The 24,174-nt window shown below is 40.2% G+C and overlaps 1 protein-coding gene across 1 annotated transcript in view; it reads right to left on the bottom strand.

Annotated features, from left to right (window-relative positions):
- LOC103369342 (glutamate receptor ionotropic, NMDA 2A-like) overlaps positions 1-24,174 on the bottom strand; it is a 99,793-nt gene that overhangs the window by 66,245 nt on the left and 9,374 nt on the right. The window contains exons 3-4 of the mRNA XM_008298033.1: positions 10,447-10,671; positions 10,203-10,361 (exon numbers count right to left, since the gene is read on the bottom strand). Of these exons, the coding sequence (XP_008296255.1) occupies positions 10,203-10,361; positions 10,447-10,671 (384 nt within the window). The remainder of the gene's footprint in view (positions 1-10,202; positions 10,362-10,446; positions 10,672-24,174) is intronic.

The following is a 24,174-nucleotide window of genomic DNA, read 5'->3' as shown; positions in this document are numbered from 1 at the left end:
GTGTGCAGAAACCTGCACCTCTTTTTTCCTTTTTTTAAAGATGTTTCCTCCATTGTCATCAACATTTCAGTAATAGCTATAGTACTAAAACAACAAAAAACACTTTGGCGATGGCAGCAGAGACGATTGGAGCAAATTAAAAGATGTGTATAAGGCGCACTTCACCAGACTGCATTCAGAACCACGAAGCCGCAACGAAAACCAGGAGACCACAATTGCAGTGCACCAGTATTATTTTTTATGAGGTTTTTGTTATCTTCGTGCTGCTGCTCAGTTGCCCTTTGCTTGAATTTGTATTTTCCTTGTCATTTAATAGCTCACAAAAAGTATGGTTCGGTATACTTATAGAAATGGATATTGTTTTATCTTTACTGAGCAGTAATCTAGTGAAAGGAGGGAGGAAAAAAACACGTATTTACCTTCAGTGTGTTTACATACTGTATTTTTAGTACCAATCTCCCAGACTGATCTTTAATAAACCTGGAAAGCCTTATCAATCATCTGTCAGTCTGTTGAAGGCTTATTTAACTGCTGAACAACGCCCCCGGCCAAGGCAAATATCTACTGAGCCTTTCTAAACAACAGGCTAAATCTTTTCTGTTATCAGGTAAACACCTGTAATTCAGCGTCACAAATATACAAAAACAATGGCGCAGGTTGCTATGAGCAGTTTGAGTGATGATGATGGCTGATGAGAAAATTAAGACAACCTATAGATATGCACGCTTCATCAACAGGAAATTCAAGGACGAGTAAAGGAGGAAAGTGTGTTGAAAAGTAAAGTGACTGTCACGAAGCCAAAAGAGGAGTGAACATCACTGTCCAAAGATGAAAAGCGCTCCAAGTTAAAAGGAAATGATGAGAAGCGACTGTCGGAAAACTACACCAAATATTTCAATTGCCCTCCAAAGATGAAAACAACTCTAAGACAAGACAACATGATGAGTAGTGATGCTGCAGCTCTTTTTTTTTCTTTAGGGATTGTGACCTCACTGCAGTGCAAACCCAAGTTTTAGCAAAAAGTCAAAATGCATTCTTCTCAGCGCAGTAAGACATCGACCGTCTTCTGTTCTACACAAGGTTTTAGTTTCTTCTTTTCTTACCTATTCACAAATTTACATTCTCAGAGTTTCTGTCTGAGTAACACCCACTAATACTTCATTTAGCCCGTCTGCTTAAAGTGACCCATTTTTTTTTTTTCTTCTTCTGTGGAACAGATTGGAAATACATTATAAACACGTAAAAAGGGGGGAAAAAATCACATAGAATCAGATATCTTAAAATTCCTCTACTGCCAATTTTTTAAATGCAGTATTTACTGGGCCATCTTGATGCATACATGAGTCATTTTTAGCTCAAGGATTTTTCATTAGAACTGCACTGGTAAGAGCTGGGATTCACATTTAGTTTGTCTATAGCAACAGCAATACTTAAACAAGGAGGAAACTTAGGCCTATATATTTGATAATGTTGATATTTGAAGCAGTAAAATACTACATAAGGATTAGCTGACAGTGGCCACATATCTATTTGTTTGTAATTACATTGTAAGGGGGGACGTACAGTACTGCATAAATGATGCTCTTTGATGTACTGTAGCGGTTGACAGATGTTCACTTCCCCTGCAGATGGAGATTTCATTGTAGATTTAGGTTAAGTCAAGTTCAGTTCATCAAGTCTGTATCACATTAATATACGTAGTAGGATGCAGACTCCAGATTCCAGTGTGACCGCAACGTGACCCACAATACGGGTCAGCAAAGTCCTCACTGAGCCAACAACAGCTATCTGTGGACACTAAACTGGAGTTTCTGAAATCATCAAATATATATTTTTAAAATATTCTCTGAAGGAGATGAATCCAAAGAATGTAGCAGCTAGAAAAATAGCAGTTTTGGGAAACAATACTAATGAGCATTTCCCACATATATATATAAAAACAAACAAAAACACACAAACAAAGAACCGGCAAGTCTCTGCTGATAGTCTGGTTACATGGGTAAATTACTGTGCCTGGCTAAAAAACAGTCATGCACGTAACTCCAGATTGGTCTCACAACAAAATGTGTAATAGTTAAGTTGGTCCACAGTATAAAACTAATTATTTTCACAAGAAAATATGCAGAACCTTGAGATGCTTGGGGATGGATTCATCACCCCAGCTACATAAAAAAACAACCAAATTTCAGGTTCAGTATTTCCAGTGTGTTTTAATGCAAATCATGATCTTTTCATGAGCCTGCGCACATACAGTGACTAAAAATAACAGAAAACAGTGACAGAAAAGAGTTTAAAATGGCGTATTTTATTCTAAATCCTTTTTTTTCCAGAAACGTAATTTATGTATTTATGTGTCATGTTTATGTATTAAGTAGTTTATGTCTCTAACCTTAAATAGAATAGTTTTGCAATGTAAACAAAAACAGAGCAACTGAAAATGACTGAGAACAGCCTTATAACAAACAGTGACTGAAAATGAAAGTAACCAGAAAGTGAAAATGGCACAAAACAACGAGACCACGCAGGACTCAGATCCCCAAGTCCTCGGTGAGCGACCTGTGGCCAGTCGAAAGGAACAGTCCACAAAAACTAATTTACAGCATTTTATAGTGCAACTAATGCGTTTTTGCGCTGTGGACCAACATAGCTATTCAACATTTTGGTGTGAAGCTGCTTAGAATCTTCTTATGTGATTTATCCACTATAAAGCAATAAGGCTTTTCCCCCAAAAAACTTCAAATCATTCCTTAATTTATGTTGATTTTTAAAAATGAATCCATAATGTTTAAAGATTTAACATTGAAGCGTAGCAGCACAACTGATGGAATTTTCGCTTCTTGTTCCGGAGGTGCATGGCAGAAAATGGAAACGATATTATACTGAATTTAAATACTAAACAATAATTGATAGCAGAGCAACCGGGCTGTGTTTGTCTGTTTACCAGATGTTGGCAGTAAATGTGACAGTTTAGTTGTTTGTCAACCAAATAAAATGACTTAAAGACCTCAATAAAACTGACCTACGATAGTGTGGACACACATCATTTTCACATGTAAACAAAATTTGGTTTTAAATGAGCCATCTTTGTTTGGCTCCAATTGGACTTGATAGTGCAAAGACAAAGGAATGATCTCTCTCTGGCTTCACATTGACAGCCAGTTCTGTTCAATGTGGTGCTCAGTGAAGCTGGAAGGAGCTGGGCATCAAGGTGTAAACGCAGCCAGAGAACCTCAGCAGCCAGCAGAACAGAACTAAAGGCTGTAGTCTGGTTTAGTCACCATAGTAACCATATTAACCCAGCTACTTTCTTTTTCCCTCCCTCGCTCTCTCTCTCTCTCTCATTTCTCTCACATACAGACACAGAAACCCATCATCCAATCATGCCTCACAGAGGTTCAAGGCTAGCAAGACCTCGCAAAGCCTTCTAACATGGCTGGCTGTTCTTCTTACAATCCGTCGCCAGAGAATAAGAACCACGGAAGCAGCAGTGGAGAGACACGAGAAGACTGAGGGGAAACTGTGAAATGAAAAGACAGAAAAGAAGGATGGGCAGGCGGTGTGAATGAAAATGTGGGGGAGAACAGGAGAGGAAGACCAGACAGAAACATGGGGCTAAAGGAAATGAAAGGTAGAGAGAAGAAGAGAAAAAAAATTAGAGGTGAAAGTGTAGAAGGACTTAGCGAGCGAATGACACAGCAGTGTATCTTCGGCAAGTGACAGCAGGTGAGGGGAGCAGGTGTTAAATATTAAAGCGCCTCAGCAGAGAACCTGGGCAAATGGCCCCTACTGATATGGGACATCCCAGGACGGGACACACACAGTCTCTCTCTCTCACACACACACACACACAGACACACACACACACACACACACACACACACACACAGAGATGCACACATGCAAATACGCAGACACTGAGCATAGCATCCCACCACAGAGGCAGAGCAAAGCAGAAAGAACATGCATGTTTAATTCACAACCTTCCATTTCAGCATGTTCGTGTTCTTATGCTACACACTGTGACCCCCAACCCCCACCCTCGCTGCCCCCCCTCCCCGCACACACACACACACAGCAAGAAATAGGAAGTCAGAAGAAGAGATGAACAAGACTGGCGGAGAACGGGCGAGCGCATGTGGGGGTGAGGCAAAGCCAACAACATTTCTTATTTCCCAAAGCGGTCTCTCGGTAATGGAAGTACAACATTCCAAACTAATCCTGTTCCTCTCCTGGGCTCACACATGCCCATGCCATATCTATTCCCTGAACGTGTCTCCTCCTCCCGCAGCACACCATCCGACTTCTCCTAGATTATTCCTGATCGTTACACACTGACATGCATTATAAGGGATGAGGAGGAGCAGGGACTGGTAAGGAGTGAAAGACAAACGGGGAGGACGGATCTGTTGTGACATCAATCCATTTGTTTTCATTTAGGGGAAAAAAGCAGTTTGGTCTGCAGCTGGCAGGGGCTGATGGGGTACTTAATTTAAGCTCAGGAGTTAAAATTATGGTGTGGAAAAAACATGCAGGGGCGATAGTGGATGAGATTTCTATTGGGAGAAGCCGCCACCGACAACTAGGCAGCTGCAGAATGATCCCCAGGTATAACACTTCTTTTCTAAGGAATACAGTATATTCATCACACATAGAGAGGGTTATATTATTGATTTACACACTGCTTGCCTACTTGCAGTGTTTCTACTCTAAACCTACACATCTGACAGAGCGGCCCTGAGAGCACAAAAACTCTCCCAGCTTGCCTCTTTTTAATCTACAAGATGCTGACCACAGTATCCTTGGATAGCTTATATATAACTTTATATATCTTATATATATAGCTTTAAAGACAAAAAATCCAATAATATAGAAGACGTTTTACAGGAACATAAAGAGACTGGACTGTACATACAGTTTAAGGATTATGTTGGCTTCTGAAGTACATTTCAGGCAGAGTGTGCCCCTTAACATTAACTCAAATAACTTTATAACCTGGTGCCAACCTTCCAAGACATTTGAAACATTTATAGATTAAAAAGCATTACTTCTTACCATTTAGAGCTGGCGGGGAGCAAGAATCTCAACTCTCTAATTTGCTTCAAAAACCCAAACGTTGTGGACCCAAAGTAGCCCTCATTGCAATTTTTATTAGCGATGAGCAATATTGGATTTTTGCCGCCATCCAATATGCCAATATTTTCTAACTCATTTTGGCCGATTGCCGACACATGCATATATTTCTTCCACCTAATTGCAGAGAACATCAGGTCTTTTCCTCCAGTGGAGTTAACATATTATTATGTCTACTCAGATTGTGATGGCCCACTGCCAGAAGCAGGTATAAAATACAGCGCTTGTCAGATGTATACATTCACTTGGCCAAATAGGGAAAGTACTTCAACCTAAATGTGTTTTTATGTGACATTTTCAATGCTCGTTTTGGGCCAATGCCGTTATTTCACTTTAAAGCCTGTATCAGTCGATACCACTAATGATAAAGCCAATATCATCGTTATAACAGTAAAGCAAAATCACTGGCATCAGATATTTTGACAAGGCAGTTTAGAAATGTGGCACAAAGCAAAATCCAGGCTAGTGCAACAAAAAGGTCACCTCAGTGTTTGAAGTTATTTGAAATTAACGCACTTTTCTCCAACTCACGGGCAACTAAATATATTCTGGTTCCTGGGAGGAACAGTCAAATTGTAACTGAGCTCAGAAGTCACACTGTGTGTCAGCTCGAGAAAATCCTGACAAATAAAAAGTGTTCCTTTTTAAACCCGTTTTTAAAACGAGGAGTCATTGCAGTGAGTTACTGGTCCCCACAATGTTGTTTATCAGTTTTCAGGGATGCCTGCAGTGCCTGTTCCTGTTTAAGTGATACAGTGTGATGGCTATGAGGCCAGCTAAATAGCTGATAAAAATGACAACTGGAGAAAGCCTTTACTTGAAATGTGACATAATCATGACAGTTAAGTTGCATTTTGGCAGCTTAACACTGCTTTAACACCAAGTATTTCACACTTGCACTGCCCACCTCCATGTATATCCATTATTTTAGAGCACTTGCCTGCCTGCCTGCCTGCTGAAGTTTTTTTTTCTGTATTTTCTTGGCACTACCTCCTTCCTTCTGTTTTTGCTCTCCATCTAAAACATGAAGTCTGGAATTCAACTGAGCCCAGCAAGGATACCGAAGGTACCATGGGATGAGCCGCTCATTTTTCATTCCTCAAGCATAAACTTGATTGCCACATTAACAGAGTGAGAGTGTATGTGTGTGTGTGTGGCGACGCAGAGTACAAGACTCAGGCTACAAAATGCACAATATTGTTTGTTAGCCCACAGTAATCAAGCTGAATTGTTAGCAGCCCACTGGGATTTATTTCGATCCTCCAGATTGTCAGTACACCACTGACAGCAGGTATGAAGGCAACACAGCCAAGAAAAATTACATAGAGCCAGATTTCTTCATAGCAAATTGCGTGTGTTGGGGTTGGGCTTTCTTTTTTGTCAAAGTATTCACACCATTAATGCTTTAAAGTGTTTGATGTTGGGAAATTAATGAGATCTAATAGAGCTGAGAAAAAGTGCTGAAGAGATGTTATTGTGATGCTGTCACCATCACCGAGTGAGTGTCAAGCACAAAACATGTGTCAACCTCACTGAGAGTCCTCATCACCTCCACAATAATCGTGCTTTGGCACAAAAAAGACAGGAAAATGCTGCAGCCCACCAGCATATCTGATGTTGAAATCCTACAATTGGCAGACAAATAATTGCCAGAATTTAGATTTTCAATTAATCCTTTCAGCTATTTATCAAGCAAACATGCCAAACCTTCTCCGGTTGCTCAAATGTGAATATTTGCTGGCTACATTGGTTTTACATCATTATGAATGTAATATCTTTAGGTTTTTGGAGAATTAGAAAGCTAAAGAAGAAATAACAATCATATCTGTGTAGTCAGAAATGTGTAGTCCTTTAACAAAATCCCAACAAAAACTTAGAGACCTGCACCTGGAGGAAAAAAACACCACTAAGGTTCAACAGACCTGCAGTAAAATTAATGACTGAGTTACAACATTGTCAGTTAGGCAGAAGGAAGTGCAGCCCAGAGGCTCCCCTGCATCTAAGACTGGCTGCCACATCTCCAAGAATCTCTTATTATTGTCAAGGCGAGTGAATTACGGTTATATTTTTGTGCGGCCCACCTGTCCTCATACATAACTCCAAATACCCAATTGATTTGACCACTTTATTTCCCTCCAAACTGTCAGTTCCCATAAAGTGTTTATACAAACAAATAATTCCTCTTTTGTCTTTTTAAAGATAACTTTCATCATTCATTAAATAGATGCAATGGAGAGCAGGGAAACGTATGTAGTAAAAGCCACAGTCACAAATCGAACAAGGGACTCATTCTTGACTACATTTCCGTCTGTGTGGCATAGACCGTAACGAAACCCTGTTATTGAGGGTTTAGCCCTGTTATTGAAGGTTTAGCCCTGTTATTGAGGGGTAAACCCTCAATAACAGGCAGGCACAAGTATTACCCAGAATGGCCCTATAATCGGCCCTTTGGCCTTTTTATTTGGGATCCTTCAGCTTTGACTTCAACACTATCTCTGAGTGAGCTAAATCAATGAGAAATGGTAGTTATTAGACGGAGCTCCAGCTCTATAAGCACGCAGGAAGTAAAACAATGGATGTTTTTATGTGACCCTACATATTGAATTTTAGGTTGTTTATAACAATGTTAGAGGAGAGAACACTGCCACTTGGAGAGGACATTAAGGGGGCAGAAAAAATGGCGCAGGGTGTCCTGTCTGAGTTTGAGTCAGTGCTTTAGGGTGACTCAAAAGTACCAACTGCAAGGACAGCAACTCCTTCCTGAAAATTGCTCTAAACAGCTCTGCAAAGGCATTTCTTACGTTCAAAACACGCACAAAGGTTCAAGCCGCCCTAAAATGTCCTTCATGTTTTTGGAGTTGAAAACTGTCTAATAACAAGTATTGTTCAGCCGTCTGGCAGTTTTACAGCTAAGAAAAATCAAAGTCCTTCAGTGGTCATGGATTCAGCTCCAAAAACCTCATGTCTGTGAATCAAAGTTAAATATTTTTTGAAAAAATGCCCAATAATAATGAAATCTTCCTGCCTTAAAATGGCTTGGATGTAACTCCATCAGCAGCCTGAGCACACCAGCTCACCTACGATGGCACAATAAGAAGCTGTAATACTGGAGTAATTCAGTTAAACATGTCCGAACTGGAAACCAATTCTGAAGAAGAACAATGAAACAGAAAATCTCACTCTGCAAGCGAACAAGATCAACACCTCAGGTAAGTTCTGTATGAAAGTCCAGAAGTCTGAATCTTTGGTTCACTGTAGTTTCAAGGTAGACTGACTATTTCTGTGTCGTGGTGTGTATTCCAGCATATAAAAAAAAAACACCACATAGACATTTTAAAAAGCTAATTAAGCCGATTTTAAATGAGAAATACAACAACCATACATGTATGAGTTTCAAACAAACTACAATCATCACTTTTTCAGTGATTTGCTGACTCACCGAGCTTCCATATGTGCCCGCCAGTGGGCTGCTTTTGCTCTTAATTTAAACCAAGCGGGGAGACTTCTTTATTTACAGGACAGGCCTGCAGGAGCAGTTGCAGGGGGCTGGTTAGTTACAGGCTACACATGTTCACGCTTACACCTGGGAGCTGCCAAAAATGACCGCACTCTTGTACTTTTGGCTACCGAGCAGTTCAATTAGAGCAGTTGGGGGTTAAGTACCCCGTTTAATGGCACATTAACAGCAGCGATTGAGGCGAGAAAAACATAATTTATTTATTTTCCCTATCATTATATACTCAGTGGGGAGTTCAAGCCACTGACCTTCACGTTGCAACTGCACTCCCTAACCTTCAAGCCAATTCCCACCGTCTCCCTTACCTTCCTCACTCACTTTGTCTTTTTTCTTGTCTTTTCTCACACATACACACACACACACACACCCTGCATTCCCCATCAACTAGTACTTCAAAAGGCTGCTGTATTGCAGCAGTTATTGGTTCCTGTGTTTTGGCTGCTGTGCCCTAAGAGATTTAAAAGCTAAAGAACCAGTTGTGTTTTTATCAAAGCTTCTTCAGTCTGTCTGTCAGCCAGCGAGGTCTACAGAGTCAGTACCACAGAGAGAATTGAGCTAAGAAAGAGATGTACATCCCTAACTTTGTGCTGAAATAAAACAAAAAACCCAATCTTAAAGGATATCTTTTCTTTTAAAAAGTGTGAATCTATTTTTCTGGCTTCCCACTGAGCACCAGACATGATACAGCCACATACAGCTCATTGTTTTTTCTCGTTTCCTTCTTTTTTTTTGGCCATTGCATAGCCCAGTTTTAGACCAAGCAGAAAATACATTATTACATATTTAAACAATGCTTGATCATCTGCTAAAATAAAAATGATGTACCAGAGGATGCTGTATGTTCTATGCAAAGACTTCTGCTGACCTTATGAATACTTTACTTTTAAATGTGCACTTTGTAACCTTGTTAAAGGCTAATTAACATAAAATTGCTTCGGGTGTTAGCAGCCATCAATTCAAAGAGTGATTTGAATTCCGCTTCTTATAGTCTTGGCAGTGCTTCTCCATTACAGTTAATGTGATGGAGCAGCCCTGAGAGCACAAGCACGCAACAACCCCCCCGCACCAGTGTGTCATTTTCAAATGTACAACATTTATTTATAACACAAACAACCTTAAAACACCCATTGGCCAACCACTAAAAGCAGCTTAAAGTAACTTAAAACATAATATAGCATTTTTTTCATAATGTCACATACCTACCAGCTGAGGACATACAGTACAATGCATCTTTATGATTTGGAAAAACAAGACCCTGCAAAATACAGTTCATGCTAAAACCTATTGCTTGTATTGAATTATTAGCTGCATTCCAGGTGGACTGAGCTTCTAAACACCACATCTGTCAATGAATTAAGTGCCTGACCTAATTGCTGACATGCCATCTGAAAAACATGTGGGATGAATAACTTCAACGATGAGAGCAGGCTCAGAGGAGGGATTACAACTCCTTAATGTCACATTCAAACAACAAACGCTGTGAATGCGAAGAGGGAGAGTATGTTTCGCATGTGTGTGTGCCTGAGCTGGTCATTGCTTGTGGCGTGTCACTGACCTTGTCAGCCATAATCATAGAGGAGCCTCCGTGGACTCCCAGGACTGGAAGTTGTGTCTGAACAGACAGGAAGTCAAGGATCTGGGCAATGGCCTCCTGATCGGTGCCATCAGCGAAAACAATGCCATGGAGACGACTGCGAGACAGAAGCTCACACACCTTGGGACACAGTGAAACGCAAGTGTCAAACAAAAGCCTGTTTGTGTAGACAGACTGTGTGCTGAATGGACGCTGCACTTCTCACCTGTGTAATCACAGACTTTGGGTCTGTCTGGTTGATCCTCAGTGTGACCACGGAGACATCAAGGGCATCATCGGCGCGCCGAGGTGGCCGGACCTCCTGGTCGGAAATAAGGCGCGTCTGGCCCATGATCACACCCACACTGAGCCCTGGAGGCTTTTGGGACGCCACAGGCACCATCATCTGGGAGAGTAGGAGCAGCATCCAGCCCACTACACCCATCATACCCTATAAACACAAACATACACATAAAAACCAACAATTACTGAGTATGTCCACATTTTATGAACTCCTTACATCTGATCAAATTATTTACTTGGGATAACCAGCCTTCAAGGTGGTCATAAAGTAACTGTAACTATGCAAAGTGGGGAGATAACAAATAGCACTGATAGCAGTGATAAAAATGTTGCCATAAGAACAAATCTAAAATCAGGTCATTAATTTCCATTTTCAAGTATAAAATTACCTACTCATAATTTTCTTTCATCCTACAAGACAAACAAGAACTCTCAGTTCTTGTCGGCTCTTTTTGTTTGAAAGCAACTGTGTCACACTCTGCGAAACAAGTTAAAATGTACTTCACTGTGTCATAGACAGAGTATATTTCAAACCAGAAGCATATGAGAGGCTTGTGTATTCTGAACATGTCTTCAAAAACGCAGTAACTGCTGTAAAACGACCCGCCGGGTTTCTCAGAGATTGGCTTGTATTTATCTTGGAGAAAAACAGTGTGACTCAGATATGTGCCTTGAATTTAATTACTAGCCCGAGTCTCAAGTGCAAAACCAAAAGATTACATGATAGGCATAAACTGGGGCTAGAAGTTTACTGTCCTCTTTCTGTCCTCTGCTGTTCAAAAATCACTTAATTCAGTTTCAAAGTGGGCAACCATTAGGAGACTAGGGTTAAACCTATTTCTGCTAAAACGCTAATCTGGCTTCATGAGATGCCCCAAATCTCTCTTCCACTGTCTGCCTTTATTTGAACATAATCTATGCCTGTAGGCAATGTTCACAGTAAAGTGCCAGCTATTAATGGATAAAATAACCCTGAAATAAATGTAATCTGATTTTACCTCATTCGTGTGGGTATGGGGGGGAAATATTCCAAATCGCTGAAGGCGCGGTGTCTGCATCAATCAATAACATTTACTGAGATGAAAAATAGCATTTCTTTCAACTCTAAATCCAAACCAAGTTCCAGACTAATACAGAGGAGTGTAAGCTCCTGTTCCCACTTTCAGCTTACTCTGTGTTACCTTTTCCTGTAATGTGAGCAGATCTAAGAGAAGCAGATGAGTAGAGGAAATGCAGTGTGAAATGCCTTGGGCTGAATGAGAGCTAATGAAACCATGATGCGAATGCTACGTTGCATCTCAGCCAATTTCTTACACTACCACAGTCCAGCAGAGCTGAAAAACACCCCAGGAGGAAACATCACGTTCACCAAATTTACCTACTGTCTCTATATGTCTTCATCTACCTCCTCGCTCCTTGCTTTCTAACTTTGCGTCCGTTTCTGTCAATCATCTCTAACTGTTCATTTTCTCTCTACTTTTTTTTTTTTTTTTTACTTTAACTTTAATTCTGCCAATCTGTCTTTCCAGCTGGGTTAGTGTGTGTATCTGATCCATGTCATCTCACACCCGGTCTAATCAGGCCAGTTAGTCAAGTCAGTACTTTCCCAGCTTGCTCTCTCTGCCCTGGTGCCCACAGACTAGCCTGCAGCTCCAGCAGCACTTAGCATACGCCGCTAAATCACACACCGCTACACTCCTGTCCCAGGGAATTAGTGTCAGCTCCAACCAATGGGACAAGATTACACTAACTTTCCCTGGAGTTAGCATCAGAGCTAACATAACTAGGAGCCACAGTGTGCAGTGCCACACTCTCCAAAATGGTCAATGTAGCTGGAAAACTTTGGGTCACTGAGTGTTCCCACTGTCTTGTAGGATTTGCATTTGTGCTTAAACTCATATCCGCTGACTCCTGTGATTAGCTTCCAGAAAGAGATGTCATGAGGGGTAACGGTTTCCCTCTGTGTTAGCATTTATGCTAATACTGCCACGATACTGAAAAACGCAAGATCTTAATAATGCAACATTATTCAGTTGCATAATTCTGTGGTGTTCTGCCAACACAAAAAAAAAGGGTGTTCACTCTTCAAAAACGTTGGTGAAAGAGAAAGGCTTTTTATCCAACAGCTGATTTACTGCTAAGAAACAGACTGAAAGGAGCTTTTGTTCGTGCTCATTCGAACGTGTTCCTCGAATTGTGCAAATCTGTCCTTAAGCAGTAAAAATGAGTCTTGTCCAAAACTGTTTCTTATTTTCGCTGCTAAAGTCAAATCTAGATTTGTGGAAATGATGTGTCTGTCAAAGCTGGAGACAACACACCCAGTGCTCAAGTGGGAGATGGCATTAAGAGGCCCTCAAGCAGCTCCACTGACAATGAATCAGAGGTCTTTGTGCACGCCGCAACATCACCCAGAGTGATTTTCCTCGGATATAAGCGCATTTTTTGGTTCAACAATGCTAGCCCTAACTCCTATTAAATAAAGCTTATGTGGGTGTAATTGCTTAAATCTATCAGTCCACGATTTCACTCTTTCATTCATCGCCAATGAAGCAGCTCCGCACAGTGTCTTGAGATGACAACACAAATCAGGCTCTGGGTTATCGGCTTGTTTCCTCCAAACATCTTAAAGTGATGCTCCACCCAAAAACCTGTCTTTGTGCCTCCTTCTAATGAGGACGCAGCGAGTTAGAAGTCAAGTCACTCTCCGACTAATTTGTAACCGACTTGGGTCATTTACGCTCAATGTGACTAAATATGCAAATAGTTTCACGTTAAGGTTTTAGTTGCAGCATCCATTATACAGAGCCTCCTCTGTTTCTGCGATGAACCCGATTCAGACGCTATCAGCCTATTAAAATGCTGTTATCGCTGCACATTATTCCCATACATACGGCCCAGTAGGGACCTCTTCCATCTAGCTGAAGGTTAAGGTGGTCCCTCCTGGCCCATATGATAACGTTTATTGAACGCAACGATAACATCTGAAACGAGTGCAGTGATCCAAAAAGTACCTGGATTTGCGACTACAACTCGTGGCTGGTCCTATATTGATTTGTTTACTACTTCATTATACGTTTGATTTCATTTGTTTTTCTATTTTAGTTCATTCTGTGCTCTAATTATCTATTATTTTCTCCGGGTAATATAAACAAGGATTCAATGCGATGTATCGAGTTAGACAATTTATTTATAACACGATTCGCTGGGAGACGCATTAAGAAAAGAACAAAACAAAATGGGTGGTAAGCAGCAAATACAACTGCAGTGCTGAGCTTCTGGAGAGAGAATGGAAGAAGAACAGAATGACAAATCAGTCGGGCTATCTCTAGTGCTCCTCTTCATCATCCTATCATCCACAGTCCTGTTACCTTAACTCAGCACTGATGTTATAGAGGCACCTGAGAAATGAGTTGTTGAACTTGAACACATTTTCCTGGGAGAGCATGGAGAAGCCATCGCTCCTAAATCAACATCTCCACAGTCTCAGGGTCGAATAGCGTTGTACATCATATCATCGTTTCTTCTGGGTGCTCTCTCTGGCACTGTGGTCGCGTAAGGATAGCAACTGCAGACTAAAATGATATCTTGCCATCTTCTTTTATACTCTTAGTGGTAAAAAAAAAAAAAAAAACTATTTTTTTCATCATCAAATTTTTTTTTTTTTCATTTGGTTTGTTAATCCCCATAATACCCAGTTCCAAACTCTGACTGTCAGGGCCAGATTTATGTACATATTTGAACTGGCAATCTGCATGAAATTAGCGTCTGATTTACTAAAGCAGTAGCTAATTATCAGCAACTGGGACTGTCTTTTAGGTGCATTCTGCATGTAAACGAGATCTCCGAAGATGCAGTTCAGTAGTGAAATGGGGATGCAATTGGGTAATACATCAGGAAAGAAATCAAGCCCAGGAAACTAAATAAAAATGAAATAAAAATCCCCATTAAAATGAAATTTAAAAAATGAAGTTTCCAAACCATTTACTGGGATCTTCATTAAACGCTAGGGAAACATCTTCTGCTATCAATCTTACAGTTTGGAAAACAACATATATTTTAAATACACAAGCAACACACGGACACTAAGATCAATACTACAATAACGCATTAACTCACAAGATGTCGAGTTCAGTTTCGGGTTAATGATTACAAGGCCACAACTCTCCGTTCAATCTTTGTTGTTGTATTGTGAAATAGTGGTGGTGTTACCGCACTGCTTAGCACTCTAATATTCAAATAATTCACTGTGGCTCTCTGCTGTCATGGGATTTATCTCCTGTACCACAACCTTCCTGTACATATCATTTCAAATCTGGGGATCGTCCTCGTGGAAGTGACCCTTGAATATTGGTTGAGCCTTAATAAATGCACCAGAAAGTGCAGTCAACCACATTTATCCAATTTCTCTCTGTTATTTGAGCAATCCTTTAAGTGCTAAATGCATTTGCATGAAGAAGAAAGGCATACTTCACTGAATGCACGCAAGCTGTGTCTCAGATGACACGCAAACTGTGCTTCCAGGCCGTTGCACCTGCTTGATAAATAACATGCACATTAAGTGAATTCACAGTCTTGTCGGTTTTTATATTTGCCTATAACTGGACAATGCTGCTAACTTTGCTGCCAGTGCGTAATGTGTGTTTGGTTCTCACACAAATGCATGATTTGTGTGGAATATGCCATTCATGTGTCAGAAAGGTACAGATGGTTTCTGAAGGAAAAAACTAATTAAACTGTCTTTGTAAGGTGCCGGGCAACCATGTGCCACAAGAACAGCCTTACTGCATCTTGGCATTAATTCTCAAGTTTTTAGAACTCTGCTGCATGGATGAAACATTACTCTTCATGCCCTCATGCCCTATGGATGGGTGTACTGTCATCCTGAAAGAGATCACTACCATCAATGAAATGCTTCATTCCAGGATAAAGGCGATCATTCAGAACATCTTTGTATTGGTGCAGTGACTCTTCTCCACAAGGAGGCGAGTGGGTCAAAACCATCCCCTTGACAGCATATCACCTGATCCCAATGACAATGGCCATAATTTCCAATCCTATTTACTCTCATGGATCTAAATGCAGATTTAACTTCAGTTGCTGTTCCTACTGAAACACTAGCCAGATGAGCTGTCCATGTGCCTGAAGCTCCTGCCATCTGTGCCCCAACAACGAGCTCTTTTCAAAGGTCTTTACCTTTTGCCATCTTCATACAAAATTGGAATCAACTGATCCTGCTCAACACTTTCAGTCATGCCACAGAGGATGACCGGGTGGTAACTGCTCAATTGTACCAAGCAGTGCATCTCTATGGAAGCACATATTTATTCAAGCTTTTCCTTTCATTTGTCTTTGCCTGTACAAAGGGTAAAAGTGATTATTGACTATATATGAAAGGTTTTTGAAGACACATTCAGAGAGTCCTCTCTACACTCCGTGGCCTTGTTCCGAGTGCCAGCCTAAACCCAATTTTTTGGCACATCAAGACTGATTTTAGAAACTCTGGACAGCAAAAGAAAAAAACGCAACTTTACAAATCAGATTCTAAACCACATTTGGAGGTGTTTCTAACAGATTTCCACAGATGCATCTCAGTCCAGACACTTGTGTTCTTCAAATCAGATTTCTCAGTATCCTTTGCGTCACTCACAATGCAACAAACAACGTCAAATCCAGAGTGACAGAAGTGCTGAGCAGAATCCACACTGCTACCAGCAGAGCACTACAACACGGAAAACAACAGTCCGTGGACGGACGCCAAAATAAAGTGTCTGCCGGCACTTTGGGGGATCTGTGCAGGCGAAGCTGAAAGGAACCTACAAGAACAAGACAGTTTATCAAGAGATTTCTTAGCGTTTGAAAGACGCATCACCAATGTTGCTATGTAGTTACTGACACCTACGTTGTTACCACAGCAACCCATGCAGATAGGTTGGTGACGTCTGGACATACAAATCTGATCTGATATCTTGCAAATAAATCAATAAAGACCTCATTTCAGATACAAATCTGATCTGCCTGCAGCCTGAACAAAGTCCGTGTCTCTTTTCGCAGGAGAGCAGCTCCGTGTTAAGTCTGTTTGGAAAGATTCATAGTGTACAGAAGTTAAAAGAAGAGTTGGCCACCCACCTTTATTGTTTCTTAGTTTTATTTGGCTGCAATAGTACTGTGAGAAGCTAACCAAGCTCTTCACATTAGCGCGCAGCCTGTGCTTAGCTGTGTCTCAGATGGGTAAAAAAAAAATAAAAAATTAAAATTAAAAAAATTAAAACAAACTTGCAGATGGTGGTGTGACGTCTTCAAGGGCATATTTCAGGAAAATGTTTTAAAAGGTGTGGAATCCTTTAAAAAAGACATTTATCTTTCTTTCTGTGCATGTTTCAAGCTTTGAGTCGCTTTCCATAGTCAGTTTAATTGGCATCTATCAGCAAACTCACACCGAAGTTTACCAGCTTGTATTATAAATGCACAAGCAGTGCAATGTCACACAAAGCAGTTAATAACAGTGGAACACAGTATAGAGTTTGGACACGGTGTGAGTGTAGCCTGTGATGTTAACACACACTGTGGCAAGACAGAAACACTGTGTGACTGATGGGAGCAGAGCTGCACAGAGTCACTAACATCTTGGGCATGCAAGGAGGGGTCGCTGCCTGCGGAAAGCATGTCAGCTGTGGTTAGGAGCAGCATTGGATTAGGTAAACAGGTGGTAAACAATGGACCTATTGACATGGAAATGTGAAGTTGAAAGGAAATACATGGCTGCATGAAGAACGCTTCCTCTTGGAAAAAAATGTCTTGTTTCATCGTTGCACGGACGGTAAATACACCGACATATGCACATGTTTATGATTTGGACTCCAAAGACACAATGTTAAAAATGAACAAATGACAGCTGAATGTAGTACCATGAGAATACAGCATTTACAGTGTGTGTGTGTGTTTTGGGTTTGTGATATGTACAGAAAAACTGGAACAACATTTTGGAAATGTGAGGCTTAAACACAGAGAGAGAGAAAATCGCGCATCAAGTAAATATTGACAGTAGGCTCACACACACACACACACACACACAGACACACAGACACACAGAGACACACACACACCAGTTTAATGAATTTGAATAATGTCTTTAAGATTGACAGATTAAATATTCATCCAGCTGTCATTTATCATTTCATCAATTTGAACTGATAAATATATTTTAAAAAGTCACTCTGTGAAATATTGCACATGCTCAATTTAATTATCTTTTATCATCTGCATACCAGGTGATTATTGTCTTTAGCTTAAGTCATACAAATACTTTCATTCTATTTCTTTTCTTTCATGGAAAGCTGCATCTATTCATTTACCTCATTGTACCTATGAAATCAGTGTATTCACTCTGTATTTCAAGCGTGTAGCAGATCAGTGTAAACCTACAGTTGGTTTGGCTTCACACAAAGACTGGAAACAACAGAAGGAGGGGATGCTTTAGATATTAGCAGATTAGATCAAAGATCAGGCACAGGAAGGGCTCGGAGCCGGACATCAAGACGGAAGGAGAACCAGTAGTTTGTCTGCTAATTACTTGGGTTGTATTCTTGACAGTAACCTGGTAATGAGGTGCTGCTACGGCTTAGCCTGCTTCCAGACCTCTGAGTCTCTGCCCACATCACAGATTTGCTCAGTGACTTAAAACGGTTGGCATTGTGCTCAAAGATTACCGTTTCTGCCAGATGGAGACACAATTTACACAAAGGTTAGCCCGCTTCAAAACAATACGATTCTTTTCAAGGGGCTACAGTGAAATTTAACTTGAAACAAATCAGACAATAGGAAGAGAGAGCAGGATAACCACCTGACACGTTGGTGAAAAACGACGACAGAAAAACAGCGACAAATGTGTGTGAGATCAATGAAGCAGCTGAAAGTCAACGAACAGACACAATGACTGTTAAATCAACATATATCAGCAGGACGGTGCACCCACTGTTGGGTCATTTATGTGATAAATGTAATCGATTACTCATCATACGTTACTTATTGAAAATGTAATTATAGGACTCCACATCCACACCCAGTCATTGCAGCCTATGTATTTAATGTTTGGAAATGGAAAAACGGAGCTTTGCAGTTTCAGAAGCAAACAGCTCCTACAGTGATTTATTGATCCGGTGCTAATTCGATCACAGCTGCTAATTCATGATCTGGGCTCACACGAAAACCTTTAAACAAAAAGTTCGAGCAGCACAAAACAAACTGGTTAGAATCACTTAATGCTTGGAGTCATGTTGGCAGGTGTCACTTCTTCCAGCGTCACTGGCTTCCAGTGGGGCACCGAGCATGTCATATTCAATTAAATTTAGCGGTACATGGAAGTGCATCCAGCCAATTTTACAATTATTTTAAGAGGGTCTGACAAGACTAGATAGTGTTCCCCAACACAATCTGAATATCATGGTGTTCTCTTATACCCTTTGAGTGTTGAACTATGACAGACAACTGTCACTTATGATGCGATTTGATTTAAAGGTGCGTTTATGACACTTTTTTTTCCTTAAACTATGTATTGATGGTTTGAGCAGATGACTTAATTTTTGTTCAGTTGGAATTTTTCACTCTTTCTTAATGTTAGCCATTAACAATACTTGTGTCCATCTTGAGTAAAGGTGGTGAATTTTGTAGAAAGCATTAAAGAAACACGATACGATGCAAGGAATTTGGGGACTAATAGTGAATCAAGGATGCTTTTGAATACAATTCCATGAATATTTTTTTATTTATTGAATAACTTCACACAAAGTACAGTAAGTCAAAATTTGATGTGATCATCCTTTGCCTTTCAAAGAAAACCAATTCTCTGATGCATTTTTTCATAGTTCTGGTTGGTTGGTTGCTTCAAGCATCTTTCACCCAGCTTCCACCAATGTGAACTAGTTAGTAGCTGTGGGCGGGTGCTAATGCTGGTTTGGAGTTGGTTTAACTTCCGAACCTTTAAAAAACCAGCTTGCTTCCACGGACTGGAGAGCCCCCATAGAGCCACATCTTTATGTCACTGTATGCATCCGTGCAAACACCAGTTTTGTTATTAAAGCTCCCTCTACTCTATCCTGAGCTTCTGTTGAGTGCAATGAACCATTGCTGGAAAGTCGACGATCATCGTTTTGAATGTGCTGCTGCTGTAGTTACACAGTCACACTGATGCGCTGACGTTTCCTCGTCTTTGGTAGAGTAGCAAAGTGTTGGTGGCACTCTGGAGCCAATTCTCCTCGACCAAGAGCTGGTTGTTTGGCTTTTAAAAGGCAAAGAACTGGTTCGTATCAGCACGAGCTCCAAAACAAAACTGCCTTGGTGAAAAACGGGGTAACAGAAAAGTTGCCACAGTTCTTCTCTGGACTTAGTCTGCCTCAGTGTCTTCTGTCTCTTTACATTAATCTCCGACTGATGCCATGACGTTGAGTTCAGGACTCTCTGGGGACAACACCATCTGTTGCAGGACTCGGTGTTGTTCTTGTTACTGAAGACAGTTCATTATCACTGACTGTACAGTTGGTGTGCCAAAAACCTTTGCACGGTCCTGTAAGTCCAGGACATAATTGTTCTACTCTGAGAAAATGTCATATTTTACATTGTAGAAATGTTAGATTGTCTTGTATTGGCAAGATACAGGATGAATCAAATCAAGTAAAAAATACTTAATTGTGGCTCTAATAATTTCAGATTTTACAAAATTATACTACAGCAACATTTTGAAGACGGTACATTTAGATAACATAAACTTGGGGGAAAAAATGATTTCAATTGAATGCAGTTGCAGTGCACCACCTAGGATGAATCTTAATACAGGTTTACTTTCAAATCACATACTTAAATATGCTTTTCCTGACCTGGGAGTGCCAAGGTTTACATTTGCAGAGATTGCTCTGCATTTACTAAAGCGCAGTGTGTATCATTATCCACCCACCACAACAGTGAATTGCAAAACACAAATGTTTGTTGTCTTGATTCAGCAGCGGAATATGGTGGAAAGGGCTTGTTTGAAATATCACATTTTTATTTGTTTAACATTGATGTAAGTTCCAAGTGCCTTCCTGCTTGTCCTCGATAAAAACGCCTGCCTGCTCCCCGCTCCCCTAGACACAGTCTTTTAACAGCCCAACAGCCTTTTTCCACATCAAAATTTCAGCAATGCAGAGAAATGTGTGTACATTTGTTAGGGAGACCGACTTTTGGCCAGTTCTATCTTCTTTAGTTTTTTTCACATGCTTGCGGTATGTGTGGAAATGGGAGGGGAGAGAAAATGTCCGCAAGGGTTCTGTCATTTATATTTCATTTGTAATAAATACGAATAAACAAGGACAAAGCTGAACACCACAAAGGGCACATTCCCTCATTCATTTGGGGATTGCATTTTTGTTTTGTGACTGTGTTTGGAGCTATGCCTATATGTGTTTGACTTTGAGGGCATTTGTGTTTTTGTGCTGCAGGATGTCAAGCAAGAGAAAGGAAGAAACAGCCTCTCTGGAGGAGACAAAAAGGCAAAAGGTGACGGTGGGGCAAGAAGAGGGAAGTAAGGGCAAAACATAAAGTTATTATGAAGTGCATAGTCTTTAATACAGAGTAGTTCTGACCTTGGAGAGACGAAAAGAGGCAATGTTATGATATAGCTGGATAGGCGTCATTCAATTTTACATTAGAATTGGGATGTATGGAACCTAAGCTGTGAATGTAAAATATTGATATCACCTAGAAATATTAGTCCAAGAACTCACATTGTGTAGAATGACAGACAAAATGAATATATCAGGTAGGAAATCACACAGTGCTTTGTACACATTTGAAAGAGTCGTTTGTTTATATCTGCAACTTTTGAAGGAATTTAAATTCATTAAAATTTGCTTGATAAAAGTGTGGCTGACCCCAAACTGAATAAATACCGTTGTTACAAGAACACTGCAGAGTATGCTGAGCTGAGACTAGGCCATCCTTATGAATATACGATGTGGTTTTTCTAGCTTTCAATTATTGAAAAGACCTGAAACATTAAAATGACACAAGACGGTTGTAGACAATCATCGGTAAGCCTTGTTAGACAATCTGATGTAATCATGGCATAAATTCACCCTTTAATTTTTAACCAAAAATGGAGTTTGTTCTCATTTTCATGCATGACATGTGCGCCAATCTCTTAAACAATCTATTATTGATGAGAGTCAAGACATTTATTAATACACCAAATTTCATCTGAAGACTACATAGAGCTGTAAAATGTTAAGAAAATAAAATAATTGATTTGTACAGGCCCTTGTAGAGTGATAAATGGTTCTCGTCTGCAGGTAACGTGAGGACATCTGAGTGGGTCTTTGGTATTATATGTGGAAGATTAGAGACTAACTTGGCATGTGCACATAGCTGCTTTTCAAAAGGACTTTTTGTTCCCTTCCATGATTAAAATTTATCCACATCGCTTTCCCCCCCCTACTTTCATGCTTTTCTGCTCAAGCCACTTTCAGACATGCACATTATAATGTCAATGTGCCGCAAATTTGGCATGTCAGTCTCGTGATTCAAAAAGCTCCGGTCCAGGATCGCTTCTCTGCAGAAGTCACGACATGAATCGCACTAGTCGGGTCTATTTATAGGCTTCATTCACTTAATTAACGTCTCGTATGCACACAGAAGATAAAAATCAATAAACCTTAAAAAAATTGTAAATGAACCAATGTCTGTTGAGGACGCTCTTCGTACGTCAGATCAGTCTATAAAAATATAGTGTCTAATCACTATTTAAGTAATTTTATATAATGAAACTAAAAATGTATTATGATACAGTAGTAACACTTAAAAAAAAAATTAGCTTGCTCATGAATAAAATAATATAAACTGCTCGAATACGTACAGCAAGTAATAAATACATGTAATTTATCATGTTGCTGCAAAATCATAGAATCCCAGTATTATTCTCATTATTGCTGCAATTGAAGGATGCACACAAAGATATTAAAGGGATAAATATTACAGGATAAACATATATAGTAACAGTAAAAATAGTAATCTATGAAAGTAGACAAACTGATATTGTTTTAAGGTATATATATATCACACTCCTACCCGCCGGAGCAAATAAGGATTCAGTGGTAGTCACAGCATACCGTCTTGTCGTTCTATGCTTGAGCACTATCAAACATTATAAAATAGGCCACGGAATTCAATAAATTGTGAAATGCTGTGAAAACATATGAGAGGATTTACCACTCAAGTGGTGGTGAGCATCCCTCGTGCTTACAACAGCCGTTAATTAAGACATCAATGGGAAATAAGTTTCTAAATCCATCACTGCTGAAGCCTGTGAGAGACCCGAGAAGGCTCAATTATTATTTCCATCTCATAACTAAAGTGACACCGCATTGTGGCTCTTTACATAATGGTGCTGTCATATTTTTAAAAAGTCATTAGAGAGCATTTAAATTAAGAAGACCTACTGTGTGCTTTAATGCAAAAAAGCCATTATTTTACCAGACAGGTGAATCCGCCCATGGTACGGATCCAGAGTCTGAAATATTGCACTGTGAAGTGATTTTGGTCTACGGTCAAAGCACACGTGTGATGGCAGCCTCTTAAACGTGTCCAACATGAGATCAGCCCTTGATCATACGTCTTTGAGCACCGGAGTCTGATCAGCATATGTTTTTTGATGTGTTGCTCATTGCTGTTAAAAACTACACTTGGCAGGAGGAGACAGAGGCTTCAAATATTCCCACATCACCAGATGCACTGTCTGGCTGAGACAGCACCTGTCGCCGGCATGGAAGGGAGCATTATACCTGGCGTAATATATTTTGGATGATCTGTGGCTGTTCAGGGAATATTTTTGGCCTCTGCATCTTGCTGCCTGGCAGAGTTCTCAACAAGATCAGGTTGAAAAAAAGAATGTAAACTGACTAGACGTGACACACTAAATCATGGGCTGATCAAGGTCTCATTCGTGTGGAAATCTGGTTAAAGTCAACACATGTCGGAGACTTCCAGGCAGAGAGCAGCATCATTTATTTTGATGATGTCCTAAAAAGTTGACTGCATTCATGGCAAGGTAAATGTCAGTCTCCGTCTCTTTCAATTTGTTTTTAATGTAGCAAATAATCAGAAGGGCACCATTAACTGCATAGCGTAGTTTATTGCTTTCTAGTCGATAATAACCCTCAGTATTAGATTACCATGTTATATTTCACGGTATGCAGATATGTGAAACCAGCACATCATGTAGATTTCTGCTTTGTTTACATATTTATCACATCAGTGTGCGTATCTTCAAGATAAGCAGCATATCATCGAAAACCCACCCGGTCGAGTGTAAAGACATAAATCTACTTAAGCGCCACAATGCACCACTTAAATCAAGACCTGGGTTTTAGAAAAATGCAATTACTACCGTACAGATTTACTGGTTGTTCTACAATTATATAATTGAAGTAATAATTATTTTTGTACAGCACTTTCGCAGTTACACTGGGCTTCACCAACGCCTTGAATAATTCCCAAAAAAAATCAACGGCAAAATCAATAAAAGCAGAGTCAGTGCTCCTGGAAGTCTCCGTGGTGCAATATTTGTACAAATTGGAGACAAGAGAGACCTCTGACTAAGGAAAAAACGCAGAGTTACAGCAGTCGA

This window comes from Stegastes partitus, unplaced genomic scaffold (genome assembly GCF_000690725.1).
Source record: "Stegastes partitus isolate 25-593 unplaced genomic scaffold, Stegastes_partitus-1.0.2 Scaffold1273, whole genome shotgun sequence".
In the NCBI taxonomy this organism is placed as follows: Eukaryota; Metazoa; Chordata; class Actinopteri; family Pomacentridae; genus Stegastes; species Stegastes partitus.
The sequence above is the reverse complement of the archived record's forward strand: the minus strand, read 5'-3'. Positions and strand labels throughout refer to the sequence as shown.